At 42.3% G+C, this 18,682-nt stretch overlaps 5 protein-coding genes across 5 annotated transcripts; 4 read left to right on the top strand and 1 right to left on the bottom strand.

The window, feature by feature from the left end:
* The first annotated feature begins 6,219 nt into the window (after nucleotides 1-6,219).
* BCR41DRAFT_159887 (hypothetical protein) lies at nucleotides 6,220-7,591 on the top strand. Its single transcript, XM_022019646.1, has 3 exons — nucleotides 6,220-7,001; nucleotides 7,381-7,417; nucleotides 7,517-7,591. Exons 1-3 carry the CDS (start codon nucleotides 6,611-6,613, stop codon nucleotides 7,554-7,556), a joined length of 468 nt encoding a protein of 155 aa, XP_021878027.1. The 5' UTR covers nucleotides 6,220-6,610; the 3' UTR covers nucleotides 7,557-7,591.
* Nucleotides 7,592-7,922: 331 nt separating this feature from the next.
* On the top strand, nucleotides 7,923-9,538 carry BCR41DRAFT_360125 (hypothetical protein). The gene has a single exon (XM_022025310.1). It carries the CDS (start codon nucleotides 7,966-7,968, stop codon nucleotides 9,409-9,411), a length of 1,446 nt encoding a protein of 481 aa, XP_021878026.1. The 5' UTR covers nucleotides 7,923-7,965; the 3' UTR covers nucleotides 9,412-9,538.
* A 2,388-nt stretch (nucleotides 9,539-11,926) lies between these two features.
* BCR41DRAFT_360122 (hypothetical protein) lies at nucleotides 11,927-12,427 on the top strand (the record flags this gene model as incomplete). The annotated part of the gene is made up of 1 exon (XM_022025309.1): nucleotides 11,927-12,427. A coding segment is annotated over one exon (501 nt), but the record flags the coding sequence as incomplete, so codon positions are not given.
* A 932-nt stretch (nucleotides 12,428-13,359) lies between these two features.
* BCR41DRAFT_399663 (hypothetical protein) lies at nucleotides 13,360-14,554 on the bottom strand (the record flags this gene model as incomplete). The annotated part of the gene is made up of 3 exons (XM_022029081.1): nucleotides 13,360-13,753; nucleotides 13,837-14,138; nucleotides 14,225-14,554. 3 exons carry the CDS (start codon nucleotides 14,552-14,554, stop codon nucleotides 13,360-13,362), a joined length of 1,026 nt encoding a protein of 341 aa, XP_021878024.1.
* Nucleotides 14,555-14,623: 69 nt separating this feature from the next.
* Nucleotides 14,624-18,103, top strand: BCR41DRAFT_399662 (hypothetical protein; the record flags this gene model as incomplete). The annotated part of the gene is made up of 8 exons (XM_022029080.1): nucleotides 14,624-14,872; nucleotides 15,550-15,616; nucleotides 15,740-15,802; nucleotides 15,922-16,068; nucleotides 16,184-16,584; nucleotides 16,723-16,873; nucleotides 16,952-17,303; nucleotides 17,383-18,103. The coding sequence occupies 8 exons, from the start codon at nucleotides 14,624-14,626 to the stop codon at nucleotides 18,101-18,103; spliced, it is 2,151 nt and encodes a 716-aa protein (XP_021878023.1).
* Between the last annotated feature and the right edge of the window lie 579 nt (nucleotides 18,104-18,682).

Raw genomic sequence — 18,682 nt, 5'->3', positions numbered from 1 at the left:
TTTACAGCGTCAATTAGCTTCAAAGGACGAGGTAAATGGCCCGAATGCTATTCTTTTATCAGGATACAAAGCATACTTGACATGATTGGCATTAAGCAAAAAAAAGAAGAGTTTCATTTATTTATTTTTATTTTTTTTTTCTTTTCATCTAATACCTATTTTATGAAATAGGAGGACTCGGCGGATGATAATGATTTCAATAGTTCTTCATCGATACAACGGACGGAGCCGTCATTAGGGGATGAAACCAAAGTCAATTCGCTTGATTTGTCTGCTAACATCTCGCAGAGCTCAGCACCCTCATCTCCGATGTCAATCTCATTACCACCGCTATTAGAAACTCATTCAACCTCCAGTCTAGATACACTTTCGCCTTCAATCTCAAAGGACAAAAAGGCCAAAAACCCCAGGAAGAGAGATCAAGCTCAGGCGCTGAAGGAGTTAATGGTACGCCTAGAATCGGTCCTTAAAGAAAAAAATGAGGCAGTTGAGGAGCAAGAGGAGGCTGTAGAGAAGCAGAAGCGACTCCAAACTCAATTAGAAAAGGAAGTGGTGCTGAACAGGGAAATGGCTCAAAAAATGGATCGACTCCAGAATACTGTCGCAGAGATGGAAGAGCGTGCTCGTCGTGAGGCCGCGACTGCCGCTGCTGCTTTGGCACGTGTAGATGATGTGAAGGCAAGGACATTTGACAGCATTGTTGACATCAAGGAAGGATCAGCAACTACAACGACAGCAGACACCAATGATTTAACGGTAAGCATGGCTTCGCAGAGCCCTGCCACCTTATTAGGGGACAGTCAGGTACCTACGCTTCAAGCACAGTTATTGGCCATCAAGCAGGAGCTCGAGATGGCATTAAAGAAGGAGTTCGAGGCTATACAAGCGAAAGAATCCGCTGAAGCTGCATTAGCAGAAGCTCGGCAGGCCTATGACACTATCCAGGAATCCATTGCTCAGACCCAAAAGGATCTAGAAGCTGCAAATGCTCAAGTCAAAGAGTTGCATGATTTGGCAATAGCTTTAGGAGAGGTCAAGCAGGACTTGGTTGAGGCGCAGGAGGAAGTTCAGGAGAAGCAACGGCTACTGGACCTAGAGCGGCAATGGCGAGAGGAGGCTCTGAAGATGCGCGATGGCACCAACGACGACCAGCAACGACTGCAGAGAGAATTGAACCAGGCGAAAGAGGCCAAAGAAGTGGCTGTGGCTGCGGTTGTGGCCCTCCGGAATGAGCTTAAAACCACCAAGGCGGCGCGAGACGTTGACCTTGATACAAGAATGGGACTTTTAATGGAGGAGGATAGTACATTGTCGACACCAGTGCCTTTTCTCCCGTTATCGTCATCTTTTTCCACAGAAGAGATGCAGACCATATCTCTTTCCAATTCCACATCGGAAAATGACATCGGTACTCTGGAACAGCTTTCGTCTCTAAAACAAGAACGAGCTGAGCTCTCAGAGAAGCTAGCACGACTTGAACGCCTTCATCAGGGATTCGAACGCTCATCATCTGAAAAGATCAGAGGCCTGGAGCAAGAGCTGAGGCTATTAATGGAGCAAAAGGAGGCACTCGAGGCACAGGTACAAGAGCAGTCCGACCTATTGATCAAGGAGAAGGAAAGAGAGAAAGAAATGGAACAAGCTCGCGTGGCAGAGGGTATCGAACGAGTGACACTTGAACTGGCGGCTGTCAGGACTGCAGAGCGGTTTGCAAGCGATAAGGTCACAGAGCTGGCTAAAGACCGCGATATGGTTGTGGAAAAAGTCGCCAAATTGGAAAAGAGACTTGAAAGGCTCAAGGAATCCAAGGTTGGCCAAGAGCAGAGCCTCACAGGACAAATTGAAGAACTCTCTAAGGAGAAACAGGATCTGGAAGCTCGCCTGCAGGATTTGAGAACGCAGTTTGAGGCCATGCAGGAGAAGACCGATGAAGAAAAGAGGCTCCTAACCGAGAAACAGGATGCTTTGGTCAAGGAACTGGATGACGCCAATGCTAGATTGAAGGAAATGGAATCTGATCGCCGTGACAGTATGTCAGATCGCATTGCTGGCACTGATGATGAGGTCTCTGACAAGGAGAAGGTTTTAGAGGAGAAGCTAGATGGGCTAAAAGCGGAGTTGGAGACTAAGACAAAGGAATTAGAGCTTGCACAGGGTGAAGCGCATACGCAGAGGACCCTTCATGCAGACATGGTTATCCAGCTTACAAAGGAGATCCAAGGTCTGACAGCAGAGCGTGATTCGTTGTTACAATCAAAGAATAAGCTTGAGCAACAACTCCGAGATTGTCAAGGACAGATCGAGGTATTGGAACAGAAGATTAAGATCATGGAAGACGAAAACAAACAGCTATTAGCCGCAAAGACGGATGCTCATCAGCAGATGGAGGAGCTTCGTCTACGTATTCGTGCACTGGAGGCTAAGGAACGTGAGCAGACCGAAGCTCTTGCTTTGGCTAAAGAAACAATCCATCAACGTGATCAAGACCTACTTAATGCCAACAAATCCGCTCAAGGGTCAAAGTCTAATGACGATAAGCTATTGCAAAAGATCTCGAAGCTGGAAAAGGAGAAATTGACGCTTCTGGGCCAGTTGGAAACTGCCAAAGCCGATCTGTCCAAGGTACAGCAGGAGACAAAAGTTAAGGTTGCCAAGCTGACTAGTGATCAATCAATAGCATCACAGGAACTCCAACGTTTGAAAGCCACGCATGTGAAAATCCTCCAGGAGCGCGACCAGGCATCTAGTGAGCGAGATGGACTGAAACAGGAGAAGGAAACCAATCAAAAGAAAGTGCAAATGAAGCAGGCAGAACTGGATACACTTCAAAAAATGCAAGAGAATGCAGAGACACAGATGAGTGAGTACAAAGCTCAGTTAATGGAGGCTAGGAATAGAGTTGACACATTAGAGGAGCTGACATCGATCGCCAAGCGTGTAGCGGAATCTAAAGTTGTGGAATTAGAAACCTGCAAAACCAGGATTGATGAATTGGAGGCAGCGCTCTCGAACGCGCAGGAGCAGATACAGCAAAAAGAACTGGAAGTCAAGGAGCTAGCTCAGAAATGGAAAAACGATATCGAAGAGACTAGAGATATTCTAGGCGAGGAGATTTCAAGCTTGAAGGAGCGACTGGAGCAAGGACGGGAGGAGCTTGAGGCATTGAGGAAAACAGAGAAGGACATTCGGTACGAGGCCGAAAGTTCCGCCAAACAGCTGGAAGAACGGTTCCAGACAATAAAGTCCCTCGAGGCGGAGATGCAAGAAATGACAAACTCAAAACTTGATCTGGAGAAAGAACTTGTAAGTGTTGTAAAATCAAAATGCTTTGCAAGAAGGGTAAAAAGAATCCCTTAAATGAATTGGAAACCATGCTTATCAAATTGCTGACAAAATTATCTCATCTCCTTTCTAGGAACGTATCAAGGATGCTGAGGCTGTATTAATGAAGGAAAAAGAAGCTTACGAGGCCGCTGCTGAGGACTTTAAGATTCGCGAGAATTACTTCCGCAACCTTAACAAGGTAATCAAAGTTACTGTGTCCTAGAATCAAGTATTAAACTTTGTGAAAAGAGCAAGAATACTTACACCTCTGTTGTTTTTAATGTTTATTGCTATTATTCCTGATTTGCATTCACCATCTAGACTTTGAAGGACGAAGTACGAAAACTATCAAAACATCTACCCAATTCACCGCTTCCCTCACCCTCATCACCCTACTCGCCATATTCTCAGGGTCATGTATCATCCACACCAGCAGGAGGAACAAATGCTACAAGTGGGAGGGCCTTTTCCACACCAATCCTGAGTTTGACTCCGCCTGCAACGCCTCGGTTTCCACGAACGCAACCAGTACCAGATGAAGATATGAATGTTGAGTACCTGAAAAATGTGCTCTTGAGTTTCATGGAACATAAGGAGCGGCGGGTAAAGACCTCTTATTATTTTTTCTATTTTTTATTTTATTTTATTTTATTTTATTTTTTTTTTAAGGAAATGCTTGATAAAACTATACTTTAAAATACTAATTTTTTTTTTTTTTTTTTTTTTTTTTTTTTTTAGCAACCATTGATACCCGTACTGTCGCAGATATTGAAACTGTCGGTAGAAGAGAAGAAGCGACTCGCAAAGGTAGCATAATCGCTGCTTTGTGTAAGTTGACACATCCTCATAATTAACGCTATCATAACCTGTATTATATGATTATGTCTAATAAAATATACCATGCATAGTAAGATCTCACTTGAACATGATTTAAAATGAATAGTATGAGAATGAACTTGCTCAGTGGTTTTCATCAATGGATTCATATGGTGAATCATATTCCTTCTGGTACATTTACAGCACATCACCGGTCAAGCTGAATACTCATCGCTTTCCTCTCGCTCGTCTTTTGAATAGGTGTTCCTTTCTTTCATCGAGATAGTAATAATAGAAGCATCATTATTCTTAGTCGAATAGAGTATAAAAAAAAAATCATTCAAAGGGAGCATGTTCAGCACATTCAGATCTAAGTTCAACATATATAATATATTGCAGATCACCATCCTTGCAGCCATCTGGAAAATATAACTATGCCTGTGCCCGCCAAGGAGAGGATTTTGATGTACACCAAAAGCTCAAAATTGGACATTTTTTTGATAATATGTCGACATATTGATATATGGTAATCCCTAATTTCCATGAATAACCAGGCGATGATAATGGTTGACCCATTTCTTTCATTGGAAATCGCAAATATTCGGGGAATTTGATGAATTTGGATATATCTGTACACAATTCTAGGCAGTAGCTGTTTTGACTAATAATTTAAATTTTTTGTCATAGACGCCTCCGGATTTTATACGCCACCAATGAAGCTCGTTATATTTTGATGCAAAACACCTAAATACCCCCAGAGCTATGTAGCATCATACTGGCGACTGTTCGATGCTTGTTGGTTTTCCAAATCTGCTTTGATTTCACCATAATTTAGCGGAATTGATTAGCATCCCCTGAATAGCTGCCATCCAAAGGGACTTACTGTGTTGTTCAAAACAATAAAACTTGACTGAAAGTCTGCTAATCCTCAAACCATGAGGCAAATAATGCCTCTGAACGCTTCAATAGGATTATGGCGAGCTTTTGGGGTGCAGAAAAGACAAGATTGTTACTTTTGAGCAATGAAGGATATAGGATTTGTTCCTTGGAGGCACACTTTTTTGAAACCACGCTTGTTGCTAGTAAAACACAAATGGTTCCCGTTTTCCGCATAATTTCAGCGCTTCCACAATCCAAGGGCTGTGATATAGCCATTAAATGTTACATGTTTGTCGAAGTATTGACACATCCCTTGCAAAAGTTCAGATGTATGCTAGGAATATTGTTTAAGGGACGTAGAGTAGTCAATAGCATGTGGCAGTGTTCAGGTGTTTATACAGTATCAGATGGGTTCACTAGGCCTGAGGACGAAGTTCATGTGCACATGCACGTGCTGGAAGGCAGATGTGGCTTGCTCTTCTCTCACAGGCTGGGACTTGACATTTTGGCTTAAAAAAATTTCTAAGTCGAAAACACCGCAGGAAAGGCTCTTTTTTTTTTGTCATTTTTTTTTAAGCAAAGTTTGCAGATCACAAGAAAATGGCCTACATGTGAAGCATGCTATTGTTTTTCTTGCTCTCATTTCACAACCTCATTTATTCATTACGAAATTTACCTCCCATCATTCTCATCTTAAAAAAAAAAAGCTCCCTGTGGTGTAAATGACTTGGAAATAAAAAAAAAGAGCCTTTCCTGTGGTGTGTTCAACTTAGAAATTTTTTAGACCTCCAGCCAAAATGTCACGTTTGGTCCCAGAGAAGTGTCTGCAGGAGCATGCCACGTTTGCCTTTCGGCGCGTGCATGTGCACATGAACTTCGCCCTCAGGCTTGCACAAAACCAATATTATTGAGTCCATTCTTAACGTCCAAATGCCAAGTTTTTTCTTTATTACTCTCAAGCAATGAACTAGACTTTATGGGGCAACTAATATAATTGCTGGGATATCTACTTGATCATCCTCCTCTTTTTCTTCATTGCCATCTTTTCTTTCTTTGCTGTCATTCTCCCCATCCTTCCTAAAGTTTGACGCGTCAAGGGTTTTCTCTAACATGGCGTCTTGTGCAACAAGAAAAAAAATTTCTCACACACAGCATAGCCCAACCTTGAAATAAAGGAACAAATTTATCAATTGTCGCTCCTTTCTTTAACTTGCTTCACTTCATTTTTGCACTCTCCTCTTCCTTTTCTTCCTTTATCCTCTTTTCACTTTTTTCTTATTTCCCCCCAGTTTTGCTCCCTTCACATATCTTCTCCTCTTCCTTTTTCATTTATTCCAAGCCTTCATTCATTGCCTTTCCTTTCCTTTCCTTTCCTTCCTTTTTTTTTTTTTTTTTTTTTTTTTTTTTTTTTTCTTTTTTTCTTTTTTTCTTTTTTTCTTTTCCTCCCTCATCTTCATCTCCACAGCTTACATTGTCACAATTTTGAACCATCCTGCTACTGACTTACCATACTTAACAATTTGATCAAACTTTTCCTGTTTTCTGTCCTCCGTCCATTACGCCCTTGTTTTTAAACAGTTTTGAAATCACAATGGGAAGCGGAACAACAACACCAAATGGTCCATCTAGACGTGGTTCGATTGAAAGAAAAAGAGAGGTTGAGAAAGAGCCAACCAACCTAAGGATTTATTGTATTGTTGCTAGAGAAGCAACGTCTTTTCCTGTAAATATCCCTTCTGATCGTTCAGTCGGTGAACTCAAGCAAGCCATCAAGGCAGCGAAGAAGCCAGAACTCGATCATGTTGCCGCAGACAAGCTCACGCTCTGGAGAACAGTCAACCCCAGGAGAGATAAGGACAATAAAGTAGATCTTAATGGCACCGTTGAAAAGACAGAGCTCGATGACGAGAGGGCACTTCTTTCTGAGCTGGACGAGCTGACCAGCCGAAGGACATATGTTATTGTCAAGCTGCCGCCGCCAGGTATGTATTTAGCTCTTGATGGACTGATGGTTATATTTTCAATTGAGGAAGCTTATTTTCTGTCCCAGCACGGTCACGTGTATCCCTCCCTTTTTTATGTTGTTGAGATGAATTTGAAAAGTCGCCCCCGTGGTGCGTGCGCATGCTCTGACTCTCACTGTTGTCTGAGAACATAGTTTTCATTTTTATTTTTATTTTTATTTGACCTTTTACATTGATGCATTTGTTAGTTTTTCTGATTGAATCTGTTTCGCGTTTCGCACACATGCTCTGACTCTCCATTAGCTGGCGTTTATATCTCATTGACAACAATATATTCTTTGATCTGATCAAAATGCTAAGATTTCTGCCATTGCTGCGCTCTCTTATCTTTCTAGAGACATCGGAACAGATTCTCAAGAGAAAAATGGACGAAGGTAATAATTTGTTTTTTGCTGTATAAATAGATTGACTTGATGACTGGCTATATGTTATGGTACTAACCAACTGTGTATGTGTACGATGATCATAATTAGATCCACAGTATATTTCACCTTCAAAGAAGATACGCATTGAGGAAGGGTGGAGAGAATACAGGGCTTCTGATGGCAAAATGGTCACGTTACCACCCTCTTGGATCGCAATGCTAGAGGATTCTAGATACCTTCCAAAACCACGTAATGAGTTTGAACATCTCAAAGACGATCTGAAGGCTGGTAGTTGGGTCGATATACCATCCCTGGGTCAAGTCCCAAAGGGTTATAGAGTCTCTGAAATTCTCGTCACACACCAAATGCTGGAGCTTTGGAACGAGATGGAAGAAGAACAAAGGTGCGTATACAGACGAGTCTTGTCTGGTCCAATGGGTATTGGCAAGAGCTTTCTCTCCTATTTTTTGACAGCAAGAGCATATGCTGAAGGATGGCTTACCCTCTACATATCAGATGCGGGTACTTTGGATACTAGTGAGAAAGCGGACTCATATATGGAAGTGATCGAGCGTTTCCTTGTGATGAACAAGGATGTTTTAACTGCTGCCGAACTGGAGACGCTTGTATCCGGCTATGGTGTTCAAGGTGGCATATGGAATACTGCTATCATACGCGTTTTTAACATGCTCATGCAGAAGGAACGGAAGACTCTAACTATTATTGACGAACATGGGAAACTCTTCAGATTCGACAAACCAGTACCAGAAAAATTTAAATCTTTAAAACCTCTGATGGACCTTTCCAGTTGGACTGAAGACTTGGCTGGATCTCGTTTGATTCTCACTGGCACAGCGCATGCAAAATTCGAATTGGAGATCATGGAATCGAGCTTTAAGGAGGACTTTAAAACAGTGGTATTCGTGGGACCTTTGTTGGATGACGCTTTCAAGAATCTGTTGAAGCATACTCCCAATCTCCAATCCACGGACTACGAGGATATACGGAGTATCACGAACCTTGTACCACGAGAGCTGATGAACTTGTCAACCTATATTGAAGAGAATCCAGAGTTACCCATTAAGGAGGCATTCGAGAAGTTTGAAGACTGCCGAAGGTTGGATTTTTCTCACAACATCCAGAACTACTACAAAAGCATCGAAAAATCCGAGACGACCCGTACAAATTTTTATAATGGCCTTGCCTCGGCGTTCTTACATGGTTCTGTCGAAGGAGAGTTCAAGTGGGATTTCATAGATCTGGGTCTTTTGTTCCGTCTAAGGAGAGATGGAGTAATTTTATTCCGCCCTTTATGCAATACAGCCTTCAGAGCACTTTTGGATCAGTTCAAGACAATGGGAATGCCAGAAGATCTAAAGAATCGGCTCAAGGCTAATAGGTTCAGTGGAAATGAATTTGAGCAAGCAATTTTTCATGCATTTATTTGCACTAGTATTAGGCCAATAGTGCTCCCTACAACGAACCTCGTTGGTGATCCTAAGGGCTCGATTGTGTTGGACTTCGATGACTACCGAGTTATAAGCAGGCAACGACATTCTCTTGGCCCGGGAAAAGATAAATTCTTGGCCCGTGGCTATCCAGGATATCCTCGATTTGACTTTATGGTTGGACCAATATTCATCCAGGTGTCTGTCAGCGAGTTTGGAGTGCATAACAGAGATTCAAGTGATTTAAGGAAAGCATTTAAGCGACCGTACAAGACACCCAAAGTGGTGTATAATGATAGGAATCAGATTGAGTGTTACTTGGATGAAATGTATGGTGGAAAGCATAGAGCTGATTTTGGAAAGGATGGATTTATTGTCACCAAAAAAGACCCGACAACAGGTATTGATGAAGTTGTTCCTGGATTCCGAATCGTCTACATTTGTGGTAGAGATATTAACCTAGGGAATCACCGCCAGCTCGTTACAGAGTTGCCAGATGTAGAACATGTAAGCTTCAACGACCTCAAAAGCCTATTCTTTGCAAACATTGTTTGATAGTGTTGGATAGTGTTATCAATAAAGGAAGCTTCTACTCCATTCATCTTCTAACTTTAAGCGTCATCCTATCAAAGGGTGCCGCGTCGGGTTGTAGATGAGATGAGACCAGATTGAGATAAATACGCAGATGCGGCTTGACGACTTTAGATCTGTTTATATTTATGGGACTTTTAGATCGCCCAAATCATTCTAGAATAGCCAAAAATATCCAGTCTTGCTATTTGTAGAGAATTATTCAGAGGGCGGTAGTAGGCATAGTGGTAAATGGTGCTTAATTGTTAAATGCACAGTTTGATCTGTAAAAAGAATTTGTAAAGTCGCCTCCATGGTGCGTGCGTATACTCTGACTCTCACTGTCCTCTCGCGAGGCTTTTTGCTTGAGCTTATTTCGGCTCCCCACTGCTCTATCGCATACAAGTACTTTTATCAAAGCCTCCTATCTAACTATCCTCTTGTTAGTTTATTGCGTGGATTTTAAATAGCCCCAAGAAGTCCCAAAGGAGCCTAGAAGACACAGAAGACGAAGATTTAGAAAGTGAGTTTATTCCATTCATAGTTTTGATGATTCTTGAGAAAATTTATTTATTCCATACTCACGTCAGTCTCGCTATTCTTATATGCTCAAAGAGCACCTTACGAAGCGCTGTCGTTCCTTGAAGCAATATATTGCAGTCGATGGCGAACTCGTAGTTTTACCCCAACATATACTGAATTTGAGCGAAAATAACAAGTATGCACCAGAACCCCGCGCCGAGTTCCAATCGCTTTTGATGGTGCAGGCTGGGAATCGAATTACTTCAATGGATCTTGGTCAGAACCCAATATTCTTTGCGAGAGGCTATCAAGGTCGCGAGTTTTTTTATGTCTGAATAGATGATGAAGCTATGGAATGAACTCGAGAACAGTGAGTCGTCTGTCAAGAAATGTTTACGGTCCAATGGGCGTCGGCAAATCATACATTTCATGGTTCCTTGCGGCCAAGGCATATGCACATGGTTGGCCAGTGCTTTATATTGCGGATGCTAATCAACTTAACAATTGTGACACTAATACTGACGCATCACGACTGATCTGTCAACTCTTCTTATCCATCAACAAAGATACTTTGACAGCCTCAGAGCTCGAGGAAATGGTCGAAATTGAAACATCGGAAAATCTTTTTGTGAGTAGCGCCAGCAGTATCTTGGGTGACCTACTCCAGTCAAGAAGTCAGAAGGCATTATTTGTCGTGGATGAGCATGGTGCATTATTTCCAGAAAAATAGTAAGTCTGCGCCCGACAGGTTCCCAGTTTTATGGCCTCTAAAGACTTTCAACTCTTGGAACAATTCAAATAATGCGAGAGTAGTGTTTAGCAGTACGGTAAGATTTGCAAAGCTCATTCTCAGAGACACACCACACTATGTCGAGTATGTTGGTCCACTGTCGCCTGATATTTTCAATAAGCTACTGGATGTGATCATAAATAAGGTCCACCCAACAGCCCGCCAACAATTGAATGAGCTACGAGGCGAGATTCAAAAAGCCACCGGATGTGTGCCACGGGAATTCAATATTTTTTTTTGGCGAAGACATTGAAGGCATTGAGCTCGCGGCTAATGGGGTTAAGCAACGACTAAAGGATTATGAGGAGGATCGCAAAGAACAATTCTTGGAGACTTTGAAGAACTGTTATAGTGAAATTGAACCGATATTCCAACCAATTACTCGTCAAGCTCTAGGAAATAAAATCGGCAAAGGCACTGTTAAGGATCTTCTTCGCTCTCAACAGGGATATCTTGACGGCATCTGATCTGGAAAGTCTCCTCGACGCTTCTGAAGTTATAGATTGCTCAATTGCGGCTGGTCGCGCATTATTCGACCTATTCAAACAGAAGGAGCGCAAAACACTATTCATTATCGACGAACATGGAAAGTTATTCCAAAAAGAGCCGTACGTGCCAGATAAATACCTGTTCTTGAACCATCTAAAGGATCTCACTCGATGGGAAGCTGAATCCAAAGGATCTAGAGCGATATTTACAGGAACAGCCCATGCCAAATATGAATTGGAGATTATGCCAGGCAGTCTTCGAAATACCTTATTGTACTTTGTTGGCCCACTATCCGAGACAGTGTTTTCAAAATGGTTGGAGGTCCACCTGAACCAACCCGATATTGTCCAGGATATAATGAGGATTACAAACCGTGTGCCACGAGAGTTTATGTTCCTCATCCGGTCAATTGAGGAAAGACCACTCACAAGAAATAGCATTGATTCGTATGTAACTGAGAGAACAGGCGAGTTTCACACTGTAGTTTGGACGTACTACAGATCTTGCAGCGATGAATCGAAGAAGAAGTTCGCTAAAAGCCTTGCAACAGTCTTCCTTGGCAACAACTCGCAGAGTAGTGATTTTGAATGGGATTTCCGTGACCTAGGGCTTATCTATCGTCTCAACAAGAACCGCGGAGCCATAAACTATGTCTTGTGCCTCCCAGCGCAGAAAGCACTCTTTCAGGCGTTTACAAATATGCCTCATCATGAGCATATCCTGAGGGGAGTTATTCTTGGAGAGATGAGTGGAGATGATTTCGAGTTGGCACTGCTAGTCCGGCTTTTGACTTTAACCAAGCCAATCGTTCTCAAAGCAACAAACCTTATCGGCGTGAATCCAACGGAGATTATAATGGACTTTAAGGATCATGGGACAATCCATCAAGGCATGACTTCTCTTGGACGTGGCTATGGACATGTACTGAGTCATTGTCATTCGACTTATCCTCGCTTTGATTTCATACTCGACACAATGTTTATCCAGGTGTCCATAAGTAATTTCCAAGAACACGAGAAGAAACAAATTAAGCAAATCCAGAACGCTTTTGATAAGAGAGGTCCCGACGGCAGAAATCAGATCGAAAGCTATTTGGACGAAGTATTTGGAGGTAATCATTCCGCCATAATTGACGATGGGCATTTTGTTGTCAAAAAGGATGGAGAGCCAGTAACTGGATTTAAAATAGTTTACATGCGTCAGCTTCGACGAGCTCAAAGAGAAACTTTTTAAAAATATCCCAACTTAGAATTTTCGTCACAGTATACAGTAATACATAATATATATAGTTCTTAATCCTATAAAAAGGCTTGTCATAGAAATTTAATAACACGCTAAAATATTAACTGGGGCGACTTTGGATTTCATCTCTATAAAAAATTTGAAAAGTCGCCCCCATGGTCCGTGCGCGTCACAGAGAGGTCACTCGCTTGTTAAGGCGACTGTTCGATGCTTGTTGGTTTTCCAAATCTGCTTTGATTGCACCATAATTTAGCGGAACTGATTAGCATCCCCTGAATAGCTGCCATCCAAAGGGACTAACTTCGAATGGACAGGATTTACTGTGTTCAAAACAATAAAACTTGACTGAAAGTCTGCTAATCCTCAAACCATGAGGCAAATAATGCCTCTGAACGCTTCAATAGGATTATGGCGAGCTTTTGGGGTGCAGAAAAGACAAGATTGTTACTTTTGAGCAATGAAGGATATAGGATTTGTTCCTTGGAGGCACACTTTTTTGAAACCACGCTTGTTGCTAGTAAAACACAAATGGTTCCCGTTTTCCGCATAATTTCAGCGCTTCCACAATCCAAGGGCTGTGATATAGCCATTAAATGTTACATGTTTGTCGAAGTATTGACACATCCCTTGCAAAAGTTCAGATGTATGCTAGGAATATTGTTTAAGGGACGTAGAGTAGTCAATAGCATGTGGGCAGTGTTCAGGTGTTTCAGTCGCGTTTTATCTGTTGATCTGTACGGTTTTTAAAGTTAGTCATTGCTATCCAAGACCTCGTCCAGTGCCTTTTTCCTCGACCTTGCCGCCCCTGGTAACCGCATGATCCTCTCAATGTCCAAGGCAATCGCCCAGTATGCATAGCGGCGTAGTCGGTTGAGGACAACAACTGCCCCTCAGATCTGGTTTGCAATACTATCTCTTTCATCTGCGTCCAGTCCGCCTTTCCTTGCCATGGAGGCCTTAAGGGACCCAATTGTTAAGGCCTTGATAGGGTGCTTACTGCTGTAGCTGTGATCAACCTTCGTAGCATTCTTCAAGTTCCTAATTGGTGCACCTTCTTTTTTAGCCCTGTGGGGCTTCTTGCCTTTGTGCTTCCGCTTTTGTTTTTTCTGTTGCCTCTTTTTTGCCTTTTTCCGACGTGGTGGATGCTTAAGGCCCGACCTATCGTGCTGACGGCAGTTATTGATATCAACTGTGCGCCCATTCAATATGCTCGCCTTGTCAGAAAAGATGGGCCGGAACTGGTTCCTATGTGACCCTTCCGCTATATAGAATGATGGTGCGCCTCTACATTATCTAAGAAAGGGACTAACGATTAGTATTGGGGACGTATGATTTCAAGGCCAAAACTATAGCTTGAGCTTTCTTACGTTCTACGGCGCTGCGCTCGCCTTTGCTGAGCCATTCTATGGCGAAGATCCTCTCCATTGAGTAGACGCTGCTTGAAGTTATCGAACTCATTGTTCAATGGTAACGCTTGGGCCGACGTTTGATGGCCGGAAGTAAAAATGCGGAGAGCTACTCTGAAACGGCCTTCTTCAGAGGCTGCGTTCCTTCCCAACACCTTACTAGCTTCCCTTAGGTAGTCCCGAAGCATTTTATTGTAGTTCTCGTCCCACGCAACCTTTCGAATTAATCGAAGATTATTAGCCGGGCCTAAGGTCTCGAGGTTCTTGAGTAGTCATTGCCTGCGATGGCACAGAATAACACCAGATGCGCGTGTGATGGCAGTCTTAGTGCTTGGATAACGTTGTCTACATCGTAAACCCCAAACTTCCGTCTACGGTGCGGAAGGGGTCGCACTAGGAAGCAGACTCGTTCGTACGCAAAAAAATCAGAGTCTTGGGATATCACGATCCTATCATTCTCCTCATTATGGCACCCTATGCATGGGTCCGCTTCATATGCACACAGACAGACATCGAAGACAGAGCTAAGGCCTGTTGCCAGCTGATCCTTGTCCTGGACGCTCAGGGTGTGGACTCCTCGAAGACCCTTCTGGATGTGCCTCATGACTTGAGGACGAGTCCATACCCCACTCCGAGAATTTCTCTCGAAGGTGCTCATATCGTTCTCCAAAGCATCCATATTTTTTTCTCTTATGGCTTGCCGTTCTGTCCTTGCTTTTTCTTTCTCAGTACAAGGTTCCCCATCAATATGTATAGTCAGATTGTCCGTTATGAAAAGACCCTTTATCACGAGAGCCAGGGACCTTCCTACATCAATGATGGATTCGTTTTTCATCTTTGCATGGACGACTCTGCGGAGGGTGTCGTAATAGAACGTACCGAGGAGATCTACATGAACAGAATGGTCAGGATTTGCCGCCAAGAAAGTGCCCACGTCAGTTTCCGAAGGCAAAACCCCACGATCCGCAACCAGTTGAAGAAGGGCTTCAGCCCCATGGTCAATATCTAAGCGAAAGAGAAAGAAAAAAGGAAAAATGGTGGTGATGAAAAGAAATGAAAAAGAAAAAAAAAAAAAAGAGCGACAAAGGTATAAAAGGATGAGCTTTTTTATGATTTAAAGATCCAAAGTGAATAGATAAAGAATATTGAGGGAAAGATACAGGAACAAGTGGCAGTGGTAAAAGGGATGGGACTTTGAAGGAGGAAGACAATGATCCCTTTTTATATCCTGGATTGATGATGAGTTTTCATCTCCATATACAGCATACAGTGTCGATGTCGATCCTTTGTTACACAATTTTTTTTTTTTTTTTTTTTTTTCAGTTTCTTTTGTTTGCGCTGGCCCATGGATTGCTGGATTTTAAGCCCATTTATAATGGCAAATTTGCCCTTGGAACGGACGAAGGGATAACCTTGATTCGAAGTCACAACTTGTTACAAGTCATGATTTAAATTTGTTTATTTGACTTAATTACGCGCAGCATTCAAGCTCTTGATTCTTACAAGTCTAATTACATTGCTCCTCATTATTTTCATTGAGCTACTCTCTTTTTCTTTGGTGTCCTATTTTTTCCTGCGCAGGTATGTCTGTATCTTTCATTTAGTTTTTTTTTTTTTTTTTTTTTTTTTTTTTTTTCCTTTTTCGTTTTCAACCTTTTTTTTTCTTGGGCATAGGCAGCCCACAACTACGGTCAAAAGGCTGTTTTGGCTAAGGAGCTCCGGGCGGTGTCCGGTGCCAAAGGTATTTGTATCCTCTTCCGAAAGCCACTGTCTGGGATTAGGAAGTTGCGTCCTTCAACTCTTCATCATATCTTCAATGTCTGCAATCTCTTTTTAAAACTATTTCTTATTCGGGCATAGGCAGCCCACAACTACGGTCAAAAAGCTATTTTGGCTAAGGAGCTCCGGGCGGTGTCCGGTGCCAAAGGTATTTGTATCCTCTTCCGAAAGCCACTGTCTGGGATTAGGAAGTTGCGTCCTTCAACTCTTCATCATATCTTCAATGTCTGCAATCTCTTTTTAAAACTATTTCTTATTCGGGCATAGGCAGCCCACAACTACGGTCAAAAGCTATTTTGGCTAAGGAGCTCCGGACGGTGTCCGGTGTCAAAGGTGTTTGTATCCTCTTCCGAAAGCCACTGCCTGGGATTAGGAAGTTGAGTCCTTTAGAATATCAGAAATTGCCTCCATTGAGTTATTTCTCCATTATAAAAGTAAAAGAAGCTAACCAACTTAGAGTCAGTTAAGATGTTTCCAACTGCTCCAACGTCCAGCGGGCCCGAGACGAGACTTGATACTAGTACTTTAGAGGCTATGGGACTTCATGACTTCTTCTTGGAGGAAAACCCTTCCAGCTGGACCCCTTCAAGCTTTGCTTCTCATCCTCTAGGGAAATACTATCGAGATTACATCGGGGGCCTTATTTCCTTAAAAGCGAATGGCTCTACTGCAATAAGGACGTACTGCTCCGCCATCCTCAGATACCTTCAAAGCGATGCAGAAGGGCAGAATCTTGAGACTGAGGCCAAGAAGGCCATCGATTTTAAAAACGCTCTGCATGAAGAAAAGATTGAAGAACTCACCTTCAAGGCGAAGGCTTCAACCAACTTTTTGAAAACTCACCCCATCCCTCTGCAGGTTAACTTAACAACGGAAGGTACTGCTATTGCTGTTGGTAAGCGCCTCATCCGTGTCCTTACACGTCGTATTGTCATTATTGCTAACAGATTCCATAAACCGATACAGCATCTATAACATCTCTTAGTTCCTCATCTTTGGTATGTGCTGCTACAATGCTAATTGTTATTCCTGGCTAATGTGCTGCTTGTTATTACTATTATTAATGAGCGTTCCCTTGTACAGGAAAATGTGGATGATGTCAATGTCAAAGAAGCTATCGAAATACAGAGAATTCCACAATTGGGGAGATCTAAGTCATATGAAAAGCAATTGGAGGTCGAGTCAACCAATAAGTTCTATGACAATACGGCTACAGGCGGTTAGTTTTGTTGATTAAAGCTTTATGGCAAGCGATAGAAATATTTAGAGTATCGAACTGATCCTTTTTTGAATCTAGTCCACATTAGGTTTCTCAACCAAGTATCTGAATGGATGTTGAATGAAAAGGATGTACTTGCTATATTCAACGATTTCAAGCGGTCTCAAGAAACAAATATATATTCACTTTCGCGTGATGGTATTGCTGATTTAACCTCACGTAGTGATTTCATCGACACATTGGCTGATGATATTTTTAACCAAATTGTTAGTGAAGGCCTAGATATTGAACAAGATGACGACATCAGCGACACTCTATCTACCTTATTCCGAGGTCCACAGGCAAGCTTCGAAGATGCATTAGAGGAAGCAGTTAAGATAGATAGGAGCAATCGTGTTACAAGGTCAATCACAGCAGTCTTGGAGAATTTGTAAGTAGCATATTGTCATATTAACCTATCCTCCCTTGCAAATATTTTGTTAACAACATATATATTTCATACTATTCAGTTCAATGTTTTTTCCCCACCACGGTATAATGCCAAAAATGAATGAACGACAGTTTTTCTCTGAGATTGTGATACCATCGTTTCGCCATGCATTTCGACTGGTTGGAAAAGATATGGAGCTCTTTGAAATTAAAATACTAGGGTGTCAGAGAAGGAAGAATCTTCATAGGATCCCTATGCAAGAAAAGGCTGTACATGCCCACCAAGTAGATGCAACCGTGTCACACGATGGTCTACAGGTAGTATTGTTTGAGTGTTCACCGCCTGATGCTAAGGATGCTGACAAGGCATTCTCAGATCATTTCAAGCTGACCCGTGATCTTAAGGACACATGGATTTATAATGTTGAGGCTATGATACAGAACGGTCGCGAACCTACAAGAGGCCTAACAGTGTATGGAGTTCATATTGCAAGGAATAGGTTAGAGCTCTATGCTTTGGATTTTATGGGTTGCTTTCGACTCCACGAATGCACCACAATTACTCTCCCCACAAGGCTAAGTACGTTCCAAACCTGCTTTCAGGAACTGGTTCAAAAATCTTTTTGGTTCGCGAAGCAAGTTAGAGCTGAGTTGGACAAATGGGACTCTGCCCAAACTCTAGAGCAGTCAAAGAAAAGAAAGGCAGAGAGAGCCCTTAAACTACTTCCAAAAACAAATACAACTCCAACAAAGGGAAAAAAAGTTAAAATGTATCAAGGTGAAGGCGATCAACTCGGGTGAGAAAAAAAAAAAAAAAAAGCCAAAGTACTAAAGGATCTCAAGATGAAGACATACTGCTATCGTTGCACATGTTCGGATTATATGTATCCCTGTTCCAATAAACTAAAAGAACCTTGACCCTTTGTGTTTTTGTTATTGTCTGTATAACTATTGTTTGAAGCGATTCTGCATATTTTTGAGTGCCCACAAAGGTTTGTTCTCTAATGAGGTAGAGGAGTGACCATGAGAGAGGTCACGGATTGCTTAACTAATATAATTAATAAGCCTGCAATCCTATGGCGTGTACCATTTCGACTTTATTGGAAGTCATTCCTATTCTTCCGATCCCGAGTACAATCATATGAATAATGTCCCTTCCCATGAACCATCGGGTGAAAGATGTTGTGAATGATGAAGGACACGTTTACTTGCTACTACCTCCCTACTCCCTACTCCTCACTTATCTCATTGCAGTCGAATGGGTTTTTGGGAGCATCAAGGCACATGTACGGCGCCAAGGTCTTCATGGCACCAATGTAATAACTGTCTAGGACTTAAAAAGTCGAAATTTTCTCTCCGCGAATCGAGAACCTTTGGACC

This window comes from Lobosporangium transversale (genome assembly GCF_002105155.1).
Source record: "Lobosporangium transversale strain NRRL 3116 chromosome Unknown BCR41scaffold_41, whole genome shotgun sequence".
Taxonomy (NCBI): domain Eukaryota; kingdom Fungi; phylum Mortierellomycota; class Mortierellomycetes; order Mortierellales; family Mortierellaceae; genus Lobosporangium; species Lobosporangium transversale.
Note: the sequence above shows the minus strand (reverse complement) of the source record. Positions and strands in the feature narration are given on the sequence as shown.